The 16102-nt window shown below is 39.0% G+C and overlaps 1 protein-coding gene across 1 annotated transcript in view; it reads left to right on the top strand.

Annotated features, from left to right (window-relative positions):
* Nucleotides 1-11467: 11467 nt before the first annotated feature.
* Nucleotides 11468-16102, top strand: part of LOC139740468 (mothers against decapentaplegic homolog 6-like) — a 50960-nt gene continuing 46325 nt past the window's right edge. The window contains exons 1-3 of the mRNA XM_071651063.1: nucleotides 11468-12383; nucleotides 12928-12981; nucleotides 15006-15107. Of these exons, the coding sequence (XP_071507164.1) occupies nucleotides 11999-12383; nucleotides 12928-12981; nucleotides 15006-15107 (541 nt within the window). The 5' untranslated portion in view covers nucleotides 11468-11998. The remainder of the gene's footprint in view (nucleotides 12384-12927; nucleotides 12982-15005; nucleotides 15108-16102) is intronic.

The raw sequence follows: 16102 nt of genomic DNA, 5'->3' as shown, positions 1-16102 counted from the left end.
CATGCACGTAAAATATCCTACTTCATTCATTCGTCGTAAAGAGCAGGATGCGTATAAAATAATAACCCGGTGAAATGGTCCTGCCTCACATCCACCTGGACCCCACGGAAGACCAGCTACTGCAGCTGAATAATGTGGCTATCCAGCCATCTTGTCAGATGGAAAATTAAACAGACAAACAAACAAACGAACCAAACAAACAAACACTGCAGAGGATGTTTTACACAGAATATGTCTATCTTAAAAGTTATAATCAAATCAAAATTACGATATGCCACTGGTTTCCCTGTTCAGTTGTATACTGAGTAAGTCTTTCAGAATGCACTTCAAATTGTTATTAAAATTTACAGAAAAAGTCCTTTGTCACTTAATTGATTTGTTTTTATATCAATGGCTTCATCGAAGCTATAGAATACTGTTGAAGACATATACACACAGCATACCATAATTTTAAGTGGATCTGAATTTGAAGACCAATGATAAATTACATTGTGTGTGTGTGTGTGTGTGTGTGTGTGTGTGTGTGTGAAACAAAATGGATACAAAATGCTTAAAGAATACCTCCGGATGATTTAAAGACTTTAACATTTGAACAACTGTAACCGATACAGAGTTTCAGAATTATAGTGATTGGGTTGACGAATAAGAATGTTTTCAAAATTTACAACAAATTGCAAAGAACAAGGATAATGACATGGCGGCCTCACCATAAGAATGCATGAGTTGGGGTTCAAGGAAGCAGAACAAAAGAAGATGGCATGCATGCATTCTACACAGGTGAACTTGTTAAGCAAGTGGTATTGTAATGGAATTACACTGCTACATTTCTGAAATATGTGAGGCTCCTATGTCATCAACACTGTTCAGTGTAATTTGTTTAAGATTTTTCAGAGTATTGTTTCTCTGCTCAAAGACCACAATAAAATCTACAAATCTATACATGGAGCTGTCGATTTATGTACTACGTGATGTGAAATTATGAAAATCGTCTGGAAGGCTGTATTATGCTGCCAATATCAACAGATCGATGAACAAAATATTGTCATGCTAATACACAGTTTGCGGAATGTTTAATTTTAACATTTCTGTCTACAGGAATATTGAGCATGATTATATCGAACTGATCCATTCTTTTTTTTTTTGTAGAAAAAGTGGATCAGAGGTCTTATATTTTACTGTCAATAATGTGTGTTTTTGTGACGTCGAAAGAAGCCATGTGACTTATTCCAAAGACTACGTTTTGTTCTGATCAGTAAAATCCAGAAATACACACAAAAAATATATATATCCTGCTACAACAATGCGTCATGTTTCCACTGTTTTTATACATTCTCTTTTATTTTCAACCCCATTTTTGGTCACATTTACATGAAATCAGAGACCTTGGTCTCAGGTATCATAGTGGATAGGACTGTTCAAGAAAATGTTTGAAAAATTGTATTTACGTAGACGGGGCGATTTTTACCACTGTTATACGCTTTTTCCTTTTTCCCCTATTGCGAGCCATTTCATACAATGACTCGTCGTGCTGTTGACGACCTGTGCTCACAACACAACAATGGTTATTTCCATTGAATATTCACCCCCAGATACCCCATCCTCCCTCTCTTTCTCTCTCCCTCTTTTTCTCTATCTCTCTTCCCGTGATCTCAAGTATTACCCACAAGCTATTGTAACTTGGAAAGGAGTCCCGTAACATTGTTCAGTTGACTTTGACGCGGTTTTTTTTTCTTTTCATCAGCTGGTATTCACCAGGATTGAGCGGAACCATGGCGAAGTTCATCGCCCCCTGACAATCCTTTTTTTTTTCTTTTCTTAGTTTCATGAGGATAAGATCTACATAACGGCGTCTTATTCCTTCACATTCATAGGAGACAGGGCTAGGGTATATGAAGCGTTATTCTGCATGACAGGGTACAGCCATTCAGCGGAGGCAGAGACAGAATACCAGTACTTTTCGATGACTCCTTTTATGATGACGTATCTACTCCAGGGTCAATAGGAGTTCAACTACAGCAGCCCCTATAATACTCATCAATCGGCAAAGCATTAGTGGATTAAAAAATCAGTCTTAACGCTGGTCAATAATATGACAACTCTTAATATGACAACCACATCACACTGGACATGCTATACTCATGATCATGGTCACAATCCAGACTTTGCTATAACTAAATTGACGGAAATAAGATACCTTGAGGCATAAAAATGTCAGGGATAAAGCCCTCATGCACTGTCGTTTCTAAAATGTTACTAAGTTTCCATTTTCCTTCGGACTGATCTATAGGTGAAAGAATTCTACATTTATATTCGATGTCCATACACAGTATAATACCAAACTAAAAGAAAACAAATCCAATGCCGCCTCATAGTCCTCTTGTTCTAAATGCCATCTGCGTCAGGTAGAATATCGTTTGTTTGCTTGCGTTATCTTGATTTTTCTTTTTATTTATGGCATGGGATAACTTTAACGTCAGAAATTAAAAAACAACAACAAAAAACATGATGATTATCTAAAAAGTCAAAATACAGTGTAGGCTACAGTGTAAACAAAAATGTTGTGATAGTGCCAAAACGTCTGCAGTGTACTTATGAGGGGAAAAAGCTGTAATTAAGGGTTTTCATAATCTACAAATTGTCCTGAATTCTGAAAATCACATCCTGCATAACATTATTTTTAGGACAACTAAACATTTTCCTTCATCAAACGCATCTGTATAAAGAAGGGGAGAGAAGTATAATAAGGCAATTTCTTCACGCTGTCTTGATAAGTAAGTGGTATATTGATGTAAGTGGTTTGTAGTGGCGTCATAGATGACGTAAGACAATGACGGTTGTCATGGAGAATATACGTAATGGTTTCGAATGCATTCATACACGTATTGTCTGGCAACAGGGTTGAATAGAATATTCGTTATCCTGTTTATAACATATCTTGGCAAATCGATATAAAGAGCATTATTCAGTTCATTTCGTCAGGTGAACGACGACAAGTATTGTTCTCATGAGCTCTGTTAAGAGAACATGCAGGCAAATCGGATAGATTACATTCTATAACAGACATTTATCCGCGAAACAGGCTTGCTGTTCTTCGGGAAAACGCAATTCTGCGACGCACTTAAATGCAGACGAAATGTTTACGTGTCGAGAGATAAACTACGATCCAGAAATGGAGAGTTCGCGTCGCTCAAATCCTGATAATCTTAGACAAACGAGTCGGCTTTCTATCCGTTCCCTCGATAAGTGCGGACTTGAATTAAGGGGAATGAAAGAGAGAGCGGGAAAAAATACAGAGAAAGAGGAAGATAGGTGAAAATGGGGGAGGTAGGGAATGTAAAGAGCAGGGAAAGAGGACGTTTGACAATTTCAAGTGCAGGCACTACAAACTACGCGCGTCGAAATGAAGTGGCCTAGAATTTAGGACGAAAAAAAAAAAGGAATCAGGGCACCGATAGGGCGCGGTGGAATCATGCATAAACAGAAAGAGCAGTAACAGTAGCTTGTGTAATCAAATGCATTACAGAAAAAAACCACCGCAAAACAAACAAGGGATATGACTGGGACTCAACGTAAAGATGTGCCAGAAATTTGACATAAAAAAACAACGGCACAGTTTATATAACGATTATCTATTTTGAGTCACAGCAGGATGAACATCAAATAATGTGGTACAATATGTACGAGTTCGTATACGTTAACTCAAAAGTAAGCCAAAATGTAAACGGTCCTATCGACTCGCTCTAATAATTATCACGAAATCCTAGTTGCCGTGTTCTTGAGGGGTTTTAAAGATAAATGAACAAAACCATGATTGTTATGCATTTTTGTGCACAAACCAACCACAGAATTGTGAGATGATACTTTATTTTCTCTTTATTGGCATTGGCTATTGATGTCATTGCAATTGATGTTACTGTTTCATACAAACTTTGTGAAAACTTTCATAATACGTTACTCCTCTGTCGTCTGAGTTCAATGAAACATCTATCATTCTGTTTGTTTATGTTTTGACCCTATTTAAATCGAAGCCAACTCTATGGTCATGGATTGGCACTGATTGGCAAGGAGTGACAACACGAAGTTAGGACCACTCAGCGCCCCCACCTTTTTTTTTTAGACGAGAGGACGGGGGAGGGGAGCAAATTCCTACAGGTTAAACGCCACACATAGAGTATAGGTCTATACATCTTTCGTTAGTAGTCAAATATGAATGGTCACGTGACAGTGAAGCTTGGTATACTGTTTAGTAATCCCAACGGCGCTCTCATCGGGACGACTATGATATGGGGTGTGTCCTTTGTCCCCATAATAATATATAGGGCCTACATGTAGAGAAGTGCAGTCCCGATTGCGTCCCGATTAAAATATATTTATACCAGGCATCGAGTCAGCCGTACACTCCACAAATCTCAATACATGGGACTGCAGAATGACACCGTCATCTGGGAAAGCTCAGACATTAATGTGTATATCAGCAATGTGACTCTGTAGGCATTCAGTTCAATTCAATTCAATGTACCTTTTTCCAGTAACACATTTTTGTTGTCGATACATTTATTCAAAGAAAACAAAACATACAACAACAGCAACAACAACAACAAAGAATATGCATATATTAATGGTACTTATATTGTTCAAAATGATAGCGTTAATGGAAAAAGAGGGACCCACGTAAAAGACAAGCTTGTATAGGAATGTGGGCTACTCAATACATCTAACTTACAATTAATAAATGTTATTCACCGGGGACTTTCCTTTTCAGTCAGTTTTCACAGCAAAGTTTGTTTTAATGATAATATCACTGTATTTATTGATATGCACAACAATGTAAGAATAAAAACATTTGACCACAAAATCATTTCATGAACCATAGTTGATCGCCTCCAGATAGTATACGCCAACAAGCTTCTGGGTTACGTCATTCGTTTCGTCACTCAGTCACTCTTGTTATTGTAAACAGTACACTCTCTTTGAATTCATCATCATCGTAATCATCATCTTCATCATCATCAATATATCATCGTCGTCGGCAGCAGCAGCATCATTCTATAAGATAATGATGTAAAAATGATACCAATACTGGTATCGCTGCTATAACAATAATGACATTATCTTCGACAAATTTGATAATAATTCGACTCAGGAATATTCGCAAGTAAAACGTCATGTTTTGCATTTCCTTCTATACCGTTTCAGGACAATAATCCCCTCCCCTCCTCCCCCCCCCCCCCCCCCCCCCGGCTTGGATACCGGTTAGTGTCTTGGTTAGAGTTAGGGTAATATAGCTCTAGGTTTAGTGTTAGGATTGGGTTAGGGTCAGGGGAAGGGTCTGGGATGATCTATGGTCCAGGCAGTCCTAAAATCCATTCCACACGTACATGATAGTCCTGGCAGTATACAATAATGTGTCATTACTAAAATTATAACGATACAATGAACATAATACCGGTTGATATAGTGATATATGAATCTCTTGAAGAGGTCAACAACGAACCATAGGTTACAACTTCTATCACCCGTCTTGCGTCTACTTTTTTCCTCTACGCGTTGACTATATGCAACGATGAGAATATCAATTTTCATCAATATTCACGACGATTGCATCGAGCAGGTAATGAAAACTGTGGCACGTTTCAAATTATTTTGATCATGATGGTGAACTCGTTGATAGCCATATAGATTACGACTATTTTCTACTAAAATAGCTATCCAAGTGATTGAATTCTCCATGATAGTTTACACGTGATCACTATTGTCACAGACATGCAGGTACAAAAATGATTTATAAATGCATATGAACTCGAACGCCCGAGCTGAAGAAGGAGGATGTATATGACTGAGTCAATAATACTTAAAGGCATTATTTACCATTTGCAGATGAAAAAAAACCCAGCTTAAGTTGTCTAAAATAGTTCTAAGATGTGAGTTAGGGATAGAAACAACCAATGTAAAAATTTGAATCAGTATTATCAATGTTAAGTATCGTTAAAATAATGTACAAATGTGAACAATAGTTACTATAAAAATGTTTCTAGACTAAACCGTATACAGTTATATAGTTTATTGAGAAAAAGAGTGATGTCTCCGTATATTTTAAGCTTTATTGCAAAATGTTTATAAGGTAGGATGTTTTGTGATGTAACTGACCTATATACATGCATCAAAATATTAATGTGATATCTCAAACACTTTTTAAACTGCTACTCCCATTGGTGAACAGGACCTTCAAATATTAAAAAAAAACTTTAAAAAAATTATCAGTTGCATTGAAGATAATAATAAATAGTAAAAAAAAATAATAAAAGCTGATAATGGTTGTGATTAGTGGTTGACACAAATGAGTTTTTGTCGGAAGTGTTTTCACAAATTGTGAACAAATTTGTGATTCGTTATTCGGCCCCCACCTCCACCCCCTGCACAGTCATGCACTATACCTTTTCTTACTCTCATTGAGAACAGTTATTGGTCGTTTTACCACAAGAAGGCGATGTTATATCATCAAACATCATTACACACGTTTATTATGATTGCCCCCTGCAACGTGGGACATGCCAGAGAAGATATATTTACTGTAATTTAAATATCAACCATTTCTTACATATTGAATTTGTTTGGAAGACTTGATTTTCCTTCGAAAATCTTATCTACAAATTTCCCCTTGTTATTGTATTCTCGTTTGTACATTGTATTCTTGACAAGAAAAAAAGAAGTTGTACAAAATCAAACAACAAATCGGAACTGAAAGTGAAATTAAGATTGTATGCAGATACAATCAATATTCCATTGGAGTAACAAACATTGCCTTCCCGAGACATAATATTTTGGCGCTTCCTTAAAAACTGGATGCAGTCAAGCTATCATTGGGAAAACACAATTTCCATAAAATTTAAAAGCATAATTTACCATGTACAGCTGAAACAAAAATCCAGCATTAGTGCTTCAAAATAGTTCCAAAATGTAAGTTAGGGATAGAAACAACCAATGTAAAAAATTGAACCATATATTATATCATAATCGATGTCAAGTACTATTAAAGATACAACAAGTGAACAATAGTTATCATAAAAATGTTTCCAGACTTAACCGTCTACAGTCTGGTTTATTGAGAAAAATAGTGATATCTCCTTATATTCCAGGCTTTACTGCGAAAATTATATATGGTAGGATGTTTTGTGATACAACTGACCCACACATAATATGCAGCACTGGATCAAATGAGATACTTTTAACATTTTTTAAATCACTACTCCCAAAGGTAAACAGGACCTTTAAAGATAAATAACTTTTCTTTCTTTCATCCTGTACTTCATGTTAAAGACGGACACATAATTATGACCTGTTTAAGTGAAATGCCTACAAAACTTGAAAAAAAGGAGAAAATACTTATTGCGATGTGAGGATGAAAGTACAAGGTATTACAATAAGGGTGTATCATGGAAACCCGTACAAGTTCGCAAGATCGTGAGAGACGGCGCGCCGTGGCGTCTTGCGTATTTGGCATGAATATCTCCCTCATGTGGTAAACTTTCACTAGTCTTCGCGCGTGCCATTGTACCCACAGAACTCTACACACAAAGTTCTATGACTGCACCTTCATTGGGCTCGAGAACCACGAGTAGGAAACGGATATACATAACAAACGACCCTAACGGTATTCAAGTCTCTGATGAAAAGAGAAATCGTTCAATTTCTCTTTTTATTTTTCTCTAAAAGATTGAAAGCCACATGACCATGAAAACAAAAAGGAGATCGAATTAAAAAAAAATAGAGATGATGTGATGAATACTAATAGAGATAGCTTTCCCACGTACTCTCGAAATTCCTTATAGATTTAGATGAGGGACAAATTCATAATTAGATTGAAAATCTCAATCTGATAGATTTAAAATCAATCTATTTTCTAAGTGTAATTTTGGATTTGTCCCTCACTACAATCTCATAGATTGATTTCCAATCGAAGAATGTGTTAATGACGATTGCTATTTCATCTACGATTTTTTTTTTTGGTAATTGCCCCTGCAGTCTAAAACTATAGATAGAGATAGAGATGAGTTTTGTGTTCTCAATTTTAGACTAATCCCTTATGATTTCAACACCAATATATCAAACCTTGACTACTAGTGGGCAAAATATAAACTCATAAATTATCCCAATGACATAAAATATAGACATAGAAAGAGGGGTATAAATTTTCAGTGATGTGTTCGAAATGGAGTTCCGGGAGTTTAGGCATGCAGGAAAGAAAATAATAAAGAAAGCGAGAGAGAACGAGAGTGAGAGAAAAATAATGAACCGAGAGTCATGATTGAAAAAACAAAGGAAAAATTAAAGAGAATCACGCCTGAGAATTATATATGCTGTATACTTTCACACAATTTTTTTTTAATCATTCTGAATACCACAGGTGAAACTCTGCGTACTCTGGGTACTTATCAGGGTCATCACACAAAAATTGATGAATCATTATCTTTGTTAGGTATTACAGAAGAGCTTGCAAACAAAAGGCGCTACATCCATTGAAAAATGATGGATTATCACTTGGGTCATTTTTCTATTCCCTTAACAGTTTACACGCAACGGATTTTTCTTTCAACAAGATACTCTCAATCTGCATAACTATATAATCATTTCCTCAAATTCATCGTTCCAATCGAGGATTAGCTATAGTAGTATAGAACTATATAGGACTTACACTTTCACTTTGTGTTGCTTGACAGACCGTTCAACTATTGGTTATTTTAGTAAAGTGCATCTTCATCATCTTGTTGAGTAAGTCTGTTCAAATTTTGACAGTTTTATGTACACTCTTTGCAATCTTGTTGAAAAAAAAAAATGACCATGGTTGGTAACGTCCATTGAAACAAAGTTTCTGCGGACGCATTTTTTTTCCAACAAAATTCTCTCTATAGGATATATTGGTTGAGATGAGGATTCAGCATATAACTTTTTGTGAGATACTTGGAAACCACTCCATGAAATGTTAACGAGCATGCAATTCTAAGGAATTCAAAGTTTATTTGACGAAAATCGGTTTTGAAATGGCTGAGGTATCCAGTGACAAAGTAAAACAAAACAATCCTATAAAATGTGGGTCCCACCCGTTATTGGGATCACTTTATTTTTGATATTTCAGCCATTTCATAACCAATTTTAATGAAATAAACTTTGAATTCTTCTTAGAATAATTGCTCTTTCATATTTCCTGAGAGAATTCTGATTATGTAAAAAAAAAAAATCATCGAAAAACGTTGGAAACCTGAAGCCCCTCCTATAGTATAGATCAACCGAACCAAGTAACAAATTCATTTCTTATCTAAAGAGAAAGATAAGAGTTTTATTTTCATAATGATCATCCCGTCGGGTCGACATAAAAAAGACCCCCCCCCAAAAAAAAAGAAACCCTCACCGAAAAAAAGAAGAAGAGAGATGTGTGTGTGTGTGTGTGTGTGTGTGTGTGTGTGTGTGTGTGTGTGTGTGTGTGTGTGTGAGGGAGAGAAGGAGAGATATTCAAAACTGAGAGGATGTATCACAAACAAGTGGTGGCAGGATGAAACGATATGATTATACATAATCGACCTTCATAAAAAAGGCAGCTCTCTCGTTTTTGCCCCTACACCACACCAGAATCCTACGAGTTTTCCAACTGGTTAATTTTAGCGCTCATTAATATCAGAAACATCTCTCTTCTCATGCCAATGCCTGCTTACAGTCGCTATATCGGCCTGCTTGATAACAAATGAGGATTGTAGGACCTAGACCCTCTTATCACAACGCAGCATGGAGACAGAAAATTTTAGATTCGAATGAAATCAAGGCAAGGGAAGTATTAGATAGTAAAACTTAGGGAGAATTATGTAGAATGGAACAGGTAGGAGGAAGAGAAGAAAAAAAAGTAATGGGCTTCTCAATCCTTGTTGAAAGAACTGTGCTGTTTAGAACGATTTGACGTCTAAGGCGTAGGCAAAAAAAAAAAAAAAACACCCAACAACTACAGTCCTGTATCAAAACATTGACTTCTCACCACTAGGCTACTGCTGAGTGACACTTGATCGCAAATCCCACGGTAATATATTTGTTGACAAAACAAAGGAAAGGACTTGTTGGTGTTCATCTGTCAGTGATATAGTGTGAGTGTCTTGAAAGTTACAATTTTGGAGAAATAATAAGTGAAAACGATAAAAAGCTGATGTGGTTTCATTTTTACTCCTACCTACTAGCCACGCTATAAAATTCCCTGTTTGAATGGCTTGCTGTTCAAGTAGGAGCGTATGGACGCGCGCGCGAATGTAATACAATCGTCTCGAGAAAGCACGTGCAAGCCTGCCTCACATGCAGTAGTAAACATTCCGTTTCATTCATGCTGTTGCTACGCCGCGGCGGCAAGCTCATTCACATCGATTTCCAAGAAAAGGTGTTCGAACGCCAATCAGCTGATTGGAGGTGCGTGCGAACTATATCGCATACCTGGCGGTGACGACAGCTAGGCTAACCTTCCACGCCGCCAGAGAGCTTCCTATCTAGTCTCCGACACGAAAAACTTTACGCAAACACGAGACGTATTATAGCTAGTATGTCACTGTGATGTTTCGTCGGGAAATAGCGCGCAAAATAACACCAAGTACGAAGTGACTTTTTTTTTTCGGCGATTGATATATAGCCGGCGGGTCGCCCGCCTGCAAAGCAAAGCAACATTCATTCGGGGGTCCTACATCGGCAACTCATGTGTTCCGCATGTACGAGTACCATTGTTTACTAGCGTTTTTTCCTCCGCAACATCGGCCGAACCAGCCGAGGCAGGCGCCCGAACCTCAGCCTAGTGGACCATTACGAATCGCACTGTGCCCGCTGCCTAGATGTCGCCTTGCATAAAGCGGCTCAGAGTCATTTACGGGTAATTTGATAGTTATAAAGCGTAGGTTGGGTTTCCGACGATGATCTATCTTCGCCAATCACGAGAGAGAAGATAAGCGACACCGGAACTGCTGCTCCCCCTCCATAACACAATGCATTCTGTTGAGAGAAACGTGGTCAAACGTCACGTTTTTGAGCCCCCTAACATGCAGAAAAGACCCTGTATACCATCAAGCATGATAACCATATCTGTTTTATACTAACATTTGCCAAATCATTGATTTTTTACTTTGGGAACAGCTCATGGGACGGTTTAGTCGATGTAATTAGGCATGCGCCTTGCTTGCTTCGGAGGGAGGAAACGCCATCGATAGCATAGCGCCGAGTTATTTGCTCAACAATCATTTCAGACTCGAGCCGCGCCAAAATGTCTAGACATCCACATGACCCGAGTCAACCAATCAGCGTGGAAGTAATCGTGTGGTCAGAGGAGTAGTAAATTTTGTGTGTGTTTCGCGTACAGGCGAGCTACCCTAGCGTAGATCGTGCGAATCGCGAGCGATCGACCCGAAGCTGTACGGAGCCAGCCCCAGCTAGAAGCATGCTATGCTGACAACCGAGCTGCAGTGATACGGCAGGCGATCCATTCGTCGCAAAAAAACATACGCTGCGAACGGCTGCTATTGACGTATCGTGCGTGGATTATATCAGTGTGGTTATGTTACTTCGACGCGTCTCGCCCCGCTCCTGGAAGTTGTACGTACAGGAATAGGCAACTGGAGGTCTCCGTTCATAGTCCTTTGGATTATATTACTTGAAATATTCGGGGCATCCTCACATGCAGTTTGCGTATTTGGAGTGCCATGTTCGAGCTTCATTCAATTGGATTTCTTGTTGTGTCGTCGTATTTTGATTTAGGATCGTGTACACATGCTTGAGGGGAGCGGTACCAGGCTACGCCGCCTGCCTTATCGGCCGTTTATGTTGTCGCTGGTATAGTCGAAGGACCTGTTGGTGATCCATCGCCGTTTTGGCAAGTGCCACAACGAGCTACCCAAGGAGGAAAACCGCCGCATCTCCGGCGCTGGAATGCTTATTCTCAACCGAGTCTGTGGGCTATGCTTCGTGTGCATGCAGCGCATGTCGCATGTTCAGGTCCAAGCGGACTACGCTCGTGCGGCGACTCTTGCGGAGCCGTGTGGGCTGTACACACGGTGACGATAGTGGATCATCAGCCGCTAACAGCTTCCTAAAACGCCTCAAGGAGAAGCAACTCGAGCTTTTGCTCGAAGCAGTTGATAGCCATGGAGGGACACAAACGAACTGTGTCCCCATCTCGAAAGGGGATCTTGGACGCAGGACCGTTGCTCCTCATGTTTTATGTTGCCAGTTATTTCGCTGGCCAGAAGTCAAACATGGGGGCGAACTCAAACGGCTTACATTTTGCTGCGAAATTAGCCGTGAAGGCGACGAAGACACCTCAGGAACCGTGTGCTGCAATCCCTACCATATCAGCCGTCTATGCAGACCAGGTAAACACGGCTCAGATACATCAAGATAATGTTAAACCCGTATGAAACAAGCACGGAATAAACATTGTTACTACAATAGTACCGGTATACATGAGGCACACATCGCCATTATCATCATCATCTCTCCATCTTCTTCGGGGCTGTGCGAGGCATTGTGCGCCCCCCATATAACGAGAGCAGGGCGAATTAATTTAGCCTCCCCGCACGCACTGGGCATTGACCATGCAGTGCATGCGGAGCGGCCATGGTACGGCGCCTTCACTCCTGAATCGCAGCCTGCGCAACCGGCTGGCCTCTATTGAATCTTGCATCCAATTTAGCACGATGGCGCCGGCGTATTTATGTATTTATCAGCCCAGGCCTTTCGCCTCAATTAACGCACTTACTTACTCCGCATCTATTCAGTCCACTGAGCTGACTGGCGTTACATCTTCTTTCAGTGATGCTGTATTTTTTTCTATCTTTCTCTTTCTGTCTCTCAGTCATCTATGGGTTGTTGTTGTTGTTCAGTATTACACATTTGTCGTTTGTTTTTCTTATGCAGAATCTCCACCACCGCCCTATAGCAGAATTGCATTGGAGAGGCCCAAAGCGCAAGGTATTCATTGTTCACCTTATGATAACTTAAGTAGTTTTGACTTTTGACTTTTGACAAAATCTGAATTAGTTGATATCTAAAGCATTTAAACTGTCTTTAAACAGATCATTTGTAATGTCTTTTGAGAAACAATGCAGGCGGGGGGGGGGGGGGGGGGGCAGGTATTATTTTGAGCCATGCCTGCTTTAAGACATATAGAGTGGGGAAGATATGGAGACCGGAACTCGGTGCGTGACTGAGCAAGAGACGGACGATGTAATTTGCAAAGTTGAGTAGCACTGCCTCAGGGAATCGAGCGAACACAACATCCTGAATTATTTATCCTGAGTGGAACTGTCCATCTTCATAATTTATGCCAACTGACCAATAGTGTCTGTAGAGTGAGAGAGTCAAGAGCATTGGGGTGGGGGAGGGATAGTAGGAGTGAGGGTCAAGGGATTCCTGGATCCTGTTTTCTTCCACATTGGCGATGTAGCTTGGTAATACTCAATATTTTTTTTGCCTCAAAAAGACATCTGTATTGACCAAAAATATGCAAACAAAATCAGAATAAGATCACAATTGACATTTGCTATTTTTGTTTGTTTGTTTGTTTTTTTTTTTTTTTGGGGGGGGGAGGGCTTTGCCCTTTTACTAATAGGAGAGTCTATGATATAAAAAATAAGGCCCTGGTAATGTAATAAAGTAATGTAATAATATGTTTTCCTCATGTGAATACTAGGATTCTTACTACTGATTGAAGTTTGATATACATTGTATTCTCTATTGCTGTTTCTGTAAAAAAGACAAGAAAACCCAAACAAACAAACCGCTTTGCACTGAAATGTAACTGTTCATTCAATTATCTATGATACATGTGCAGTTCATGCCATATTCCCTATTGTTTTTCAAGTAAATGCTTGCTCTTTTTATTTCTACTCATGGTGGGACAAGTAGTGGTAGATGGATATGTTGTACTTGCATGGTCAGGCCAGAAATTGATTGCCAACAGGTTTCAGATTTTCTTATTTATGAATCTTAAATTATTACAGTTATGATGTACAATGCATCTCCCCTCTGCTGTACCAAGGTGGAATATATTCATACTGTATTTCATATTCATTGTTATAAATATCAGTGGCATCTTCATTGTGCAAAGACTTACATTGTACATTGTACAACATTAGTTTTCATTATTTCTGTCTCATGTCCCGTTCTCTTCATATGAATTCCATTGTAATTCGTTGACATGACATTGCAGCAATCTTCAGCTTCAGAATTATAAAATAACTGTTAAAATGTTGTGTTCTGTGCTGCATTCCAACAGATCCTAAAGCAAAGCCAAGTACAGGATGCATGTACTGAAATGAGGAGAAATGAAAACTTCATATTGAGAAAAAAGAAGAAGAAAGAACTCATAATGCCATATTGAGGGCATGGATACGATAAGAGACCATTTTGAGCTGTCAGCAGTTAATCTGCCTATAAAACAAGGCAATGAACATTTACTCTGATTTACTCCGTGTCTGGAAGAGAAAAGAGTGGTACTTCATGTTTGAGTGCTTTTATCATCTAGTGTGTGCAAAGGTCAAGCATCACCTGAAAGTTGTGTGAGAGACCCACAGGGGCAGTGAAGCCCGGCAGTGCAAATTAAGATGGAAAATATTTCTTTATTCAAGACTCTGCTGTGAATGCCTGACTGTTCTGATGAAAAAAAAAAAAGGAAAATGATTTTCGAATTGCTTCTTACTACACGTGTGTAATAACAGATTTGCTCGATAAATTTGCCTCCAATTGTTAAAAAAAAATAAGAACAAAGATGGTTGTGATGCTTGTACAATAACCCTTGAGGGCTGCAGAGATTTGGGCGTTACCCTGTAGCTACTGAAAAGTCAGTAGAGAAGGAAGAATATACACATCCTAGGCAAGCTCTTTCCTTTCCAACTTTTCTACTGTGAAATGTCCACATGTCATACTTTTTTTGTAGGTGGTGCAAGGTGCAAGTTGTATTAATTTGCCTCATTTGTTTGTTTGCTCAATTGTAGAAACAGAGGAGGAAACCATTTCCTCCACTGAGGAATATGGACAGAGTACCGAAACGGGCAATACACCCACGGAGAGGAGACAGCCTTATGCCAACTCAACAGGTGAGTAACTGTGCTTTTAAAAAAAACCCACAAAAAAAAAACCCAGAAAGACAAGGAAAAGAGAAGAAAAGAAAAAAATGAACTTGTGTCAGCCATCTTCAAATTGATTATGCCTTCAAGAGCATTCGTTTCCCCAAACATCTTTTGTAAAGTTTAAATCTACCATCTTTTATCGTAAGTCAGCCATCTTGGAGGATGTCTTGATTCAGCTTGATATCTTGTAAGTCATGTACAGTAGGGTGGTGCACAGGCCTTGGTCCATTTCCATGTTACAGCTTTCGATAGCGTTGGCACCACTACAGATGCGGCATTTGCCCACATCGATTGACATAGGTCCTATATGAATCATTCATATTTGAGCTCTTTACCCATTCTTTGGTGTTCTGAATTTTTCCGTTGTGTTTCTGGTACCAGTGAGAATATACATGTACCTCTCCTTGTAAGCACTAGTAGGGCAAACAAAAATGCAGAATCTGGCAAGTGATTCAGTAATTGTCATGTAGGGCAAGTTGCCCTGACAAGGGCAACTTACTTGTGATGTTCCTTCCAGAAGCCTGCTGCCTCTCTCTCTTGGTATGCGGGATGATGCCTAAGTGGTCACATTATATTGTTCTGATTTGACTTACAGTACATCAAGCTAAGCTCCTTGCTTGCGCTGTACATCTATGGTCAAACATCCAAGATTGGTTCCTTTAAAGGGTTAACTGAGTTCAGGAGATTGTTGCATGGTTTTTCTCTTTCTGCTCTGTATGCAATTTTGTTGCTTGCTCAGACAGCAAGCGTTTAATGCAAGTTGCCAAAAATGTTGAAGACGGTGATAAATGAGTGGTGTCACCTGCCATGGGTATGTTTCAAGGATCATGTAGGAAATCAGCAGAAATGAATGGTGAATAATGATATCTTTCAGTCGATTCAAGGTATCTGGTTGCTGCATTCTACTTGCAGTATTATCATAGAATGTGTTCTGCTGTTCACCATTTTTTAAATTCAAGAGG

The sequence above is a fragment of the Diadema antillarum genome, unplaced genomic scaffold (genome assembly GCF_040938485.1).
Source record: "Diadema antillarum isolate AM-2024a unplaced genomic scaffold, OU_Dant_1.0 seq00000855_RagTag, whole genome shotgun sequence".
Lineage (NCBI taxonomy): Eukaryota > Metazoa > Echinodermata > Echinoidea > Diadematoida > Diadematidae > Diadema > Diadema antillarum.
This window is presented reverse-complemented; position numbering and strand designations above follow the sequence as displayed.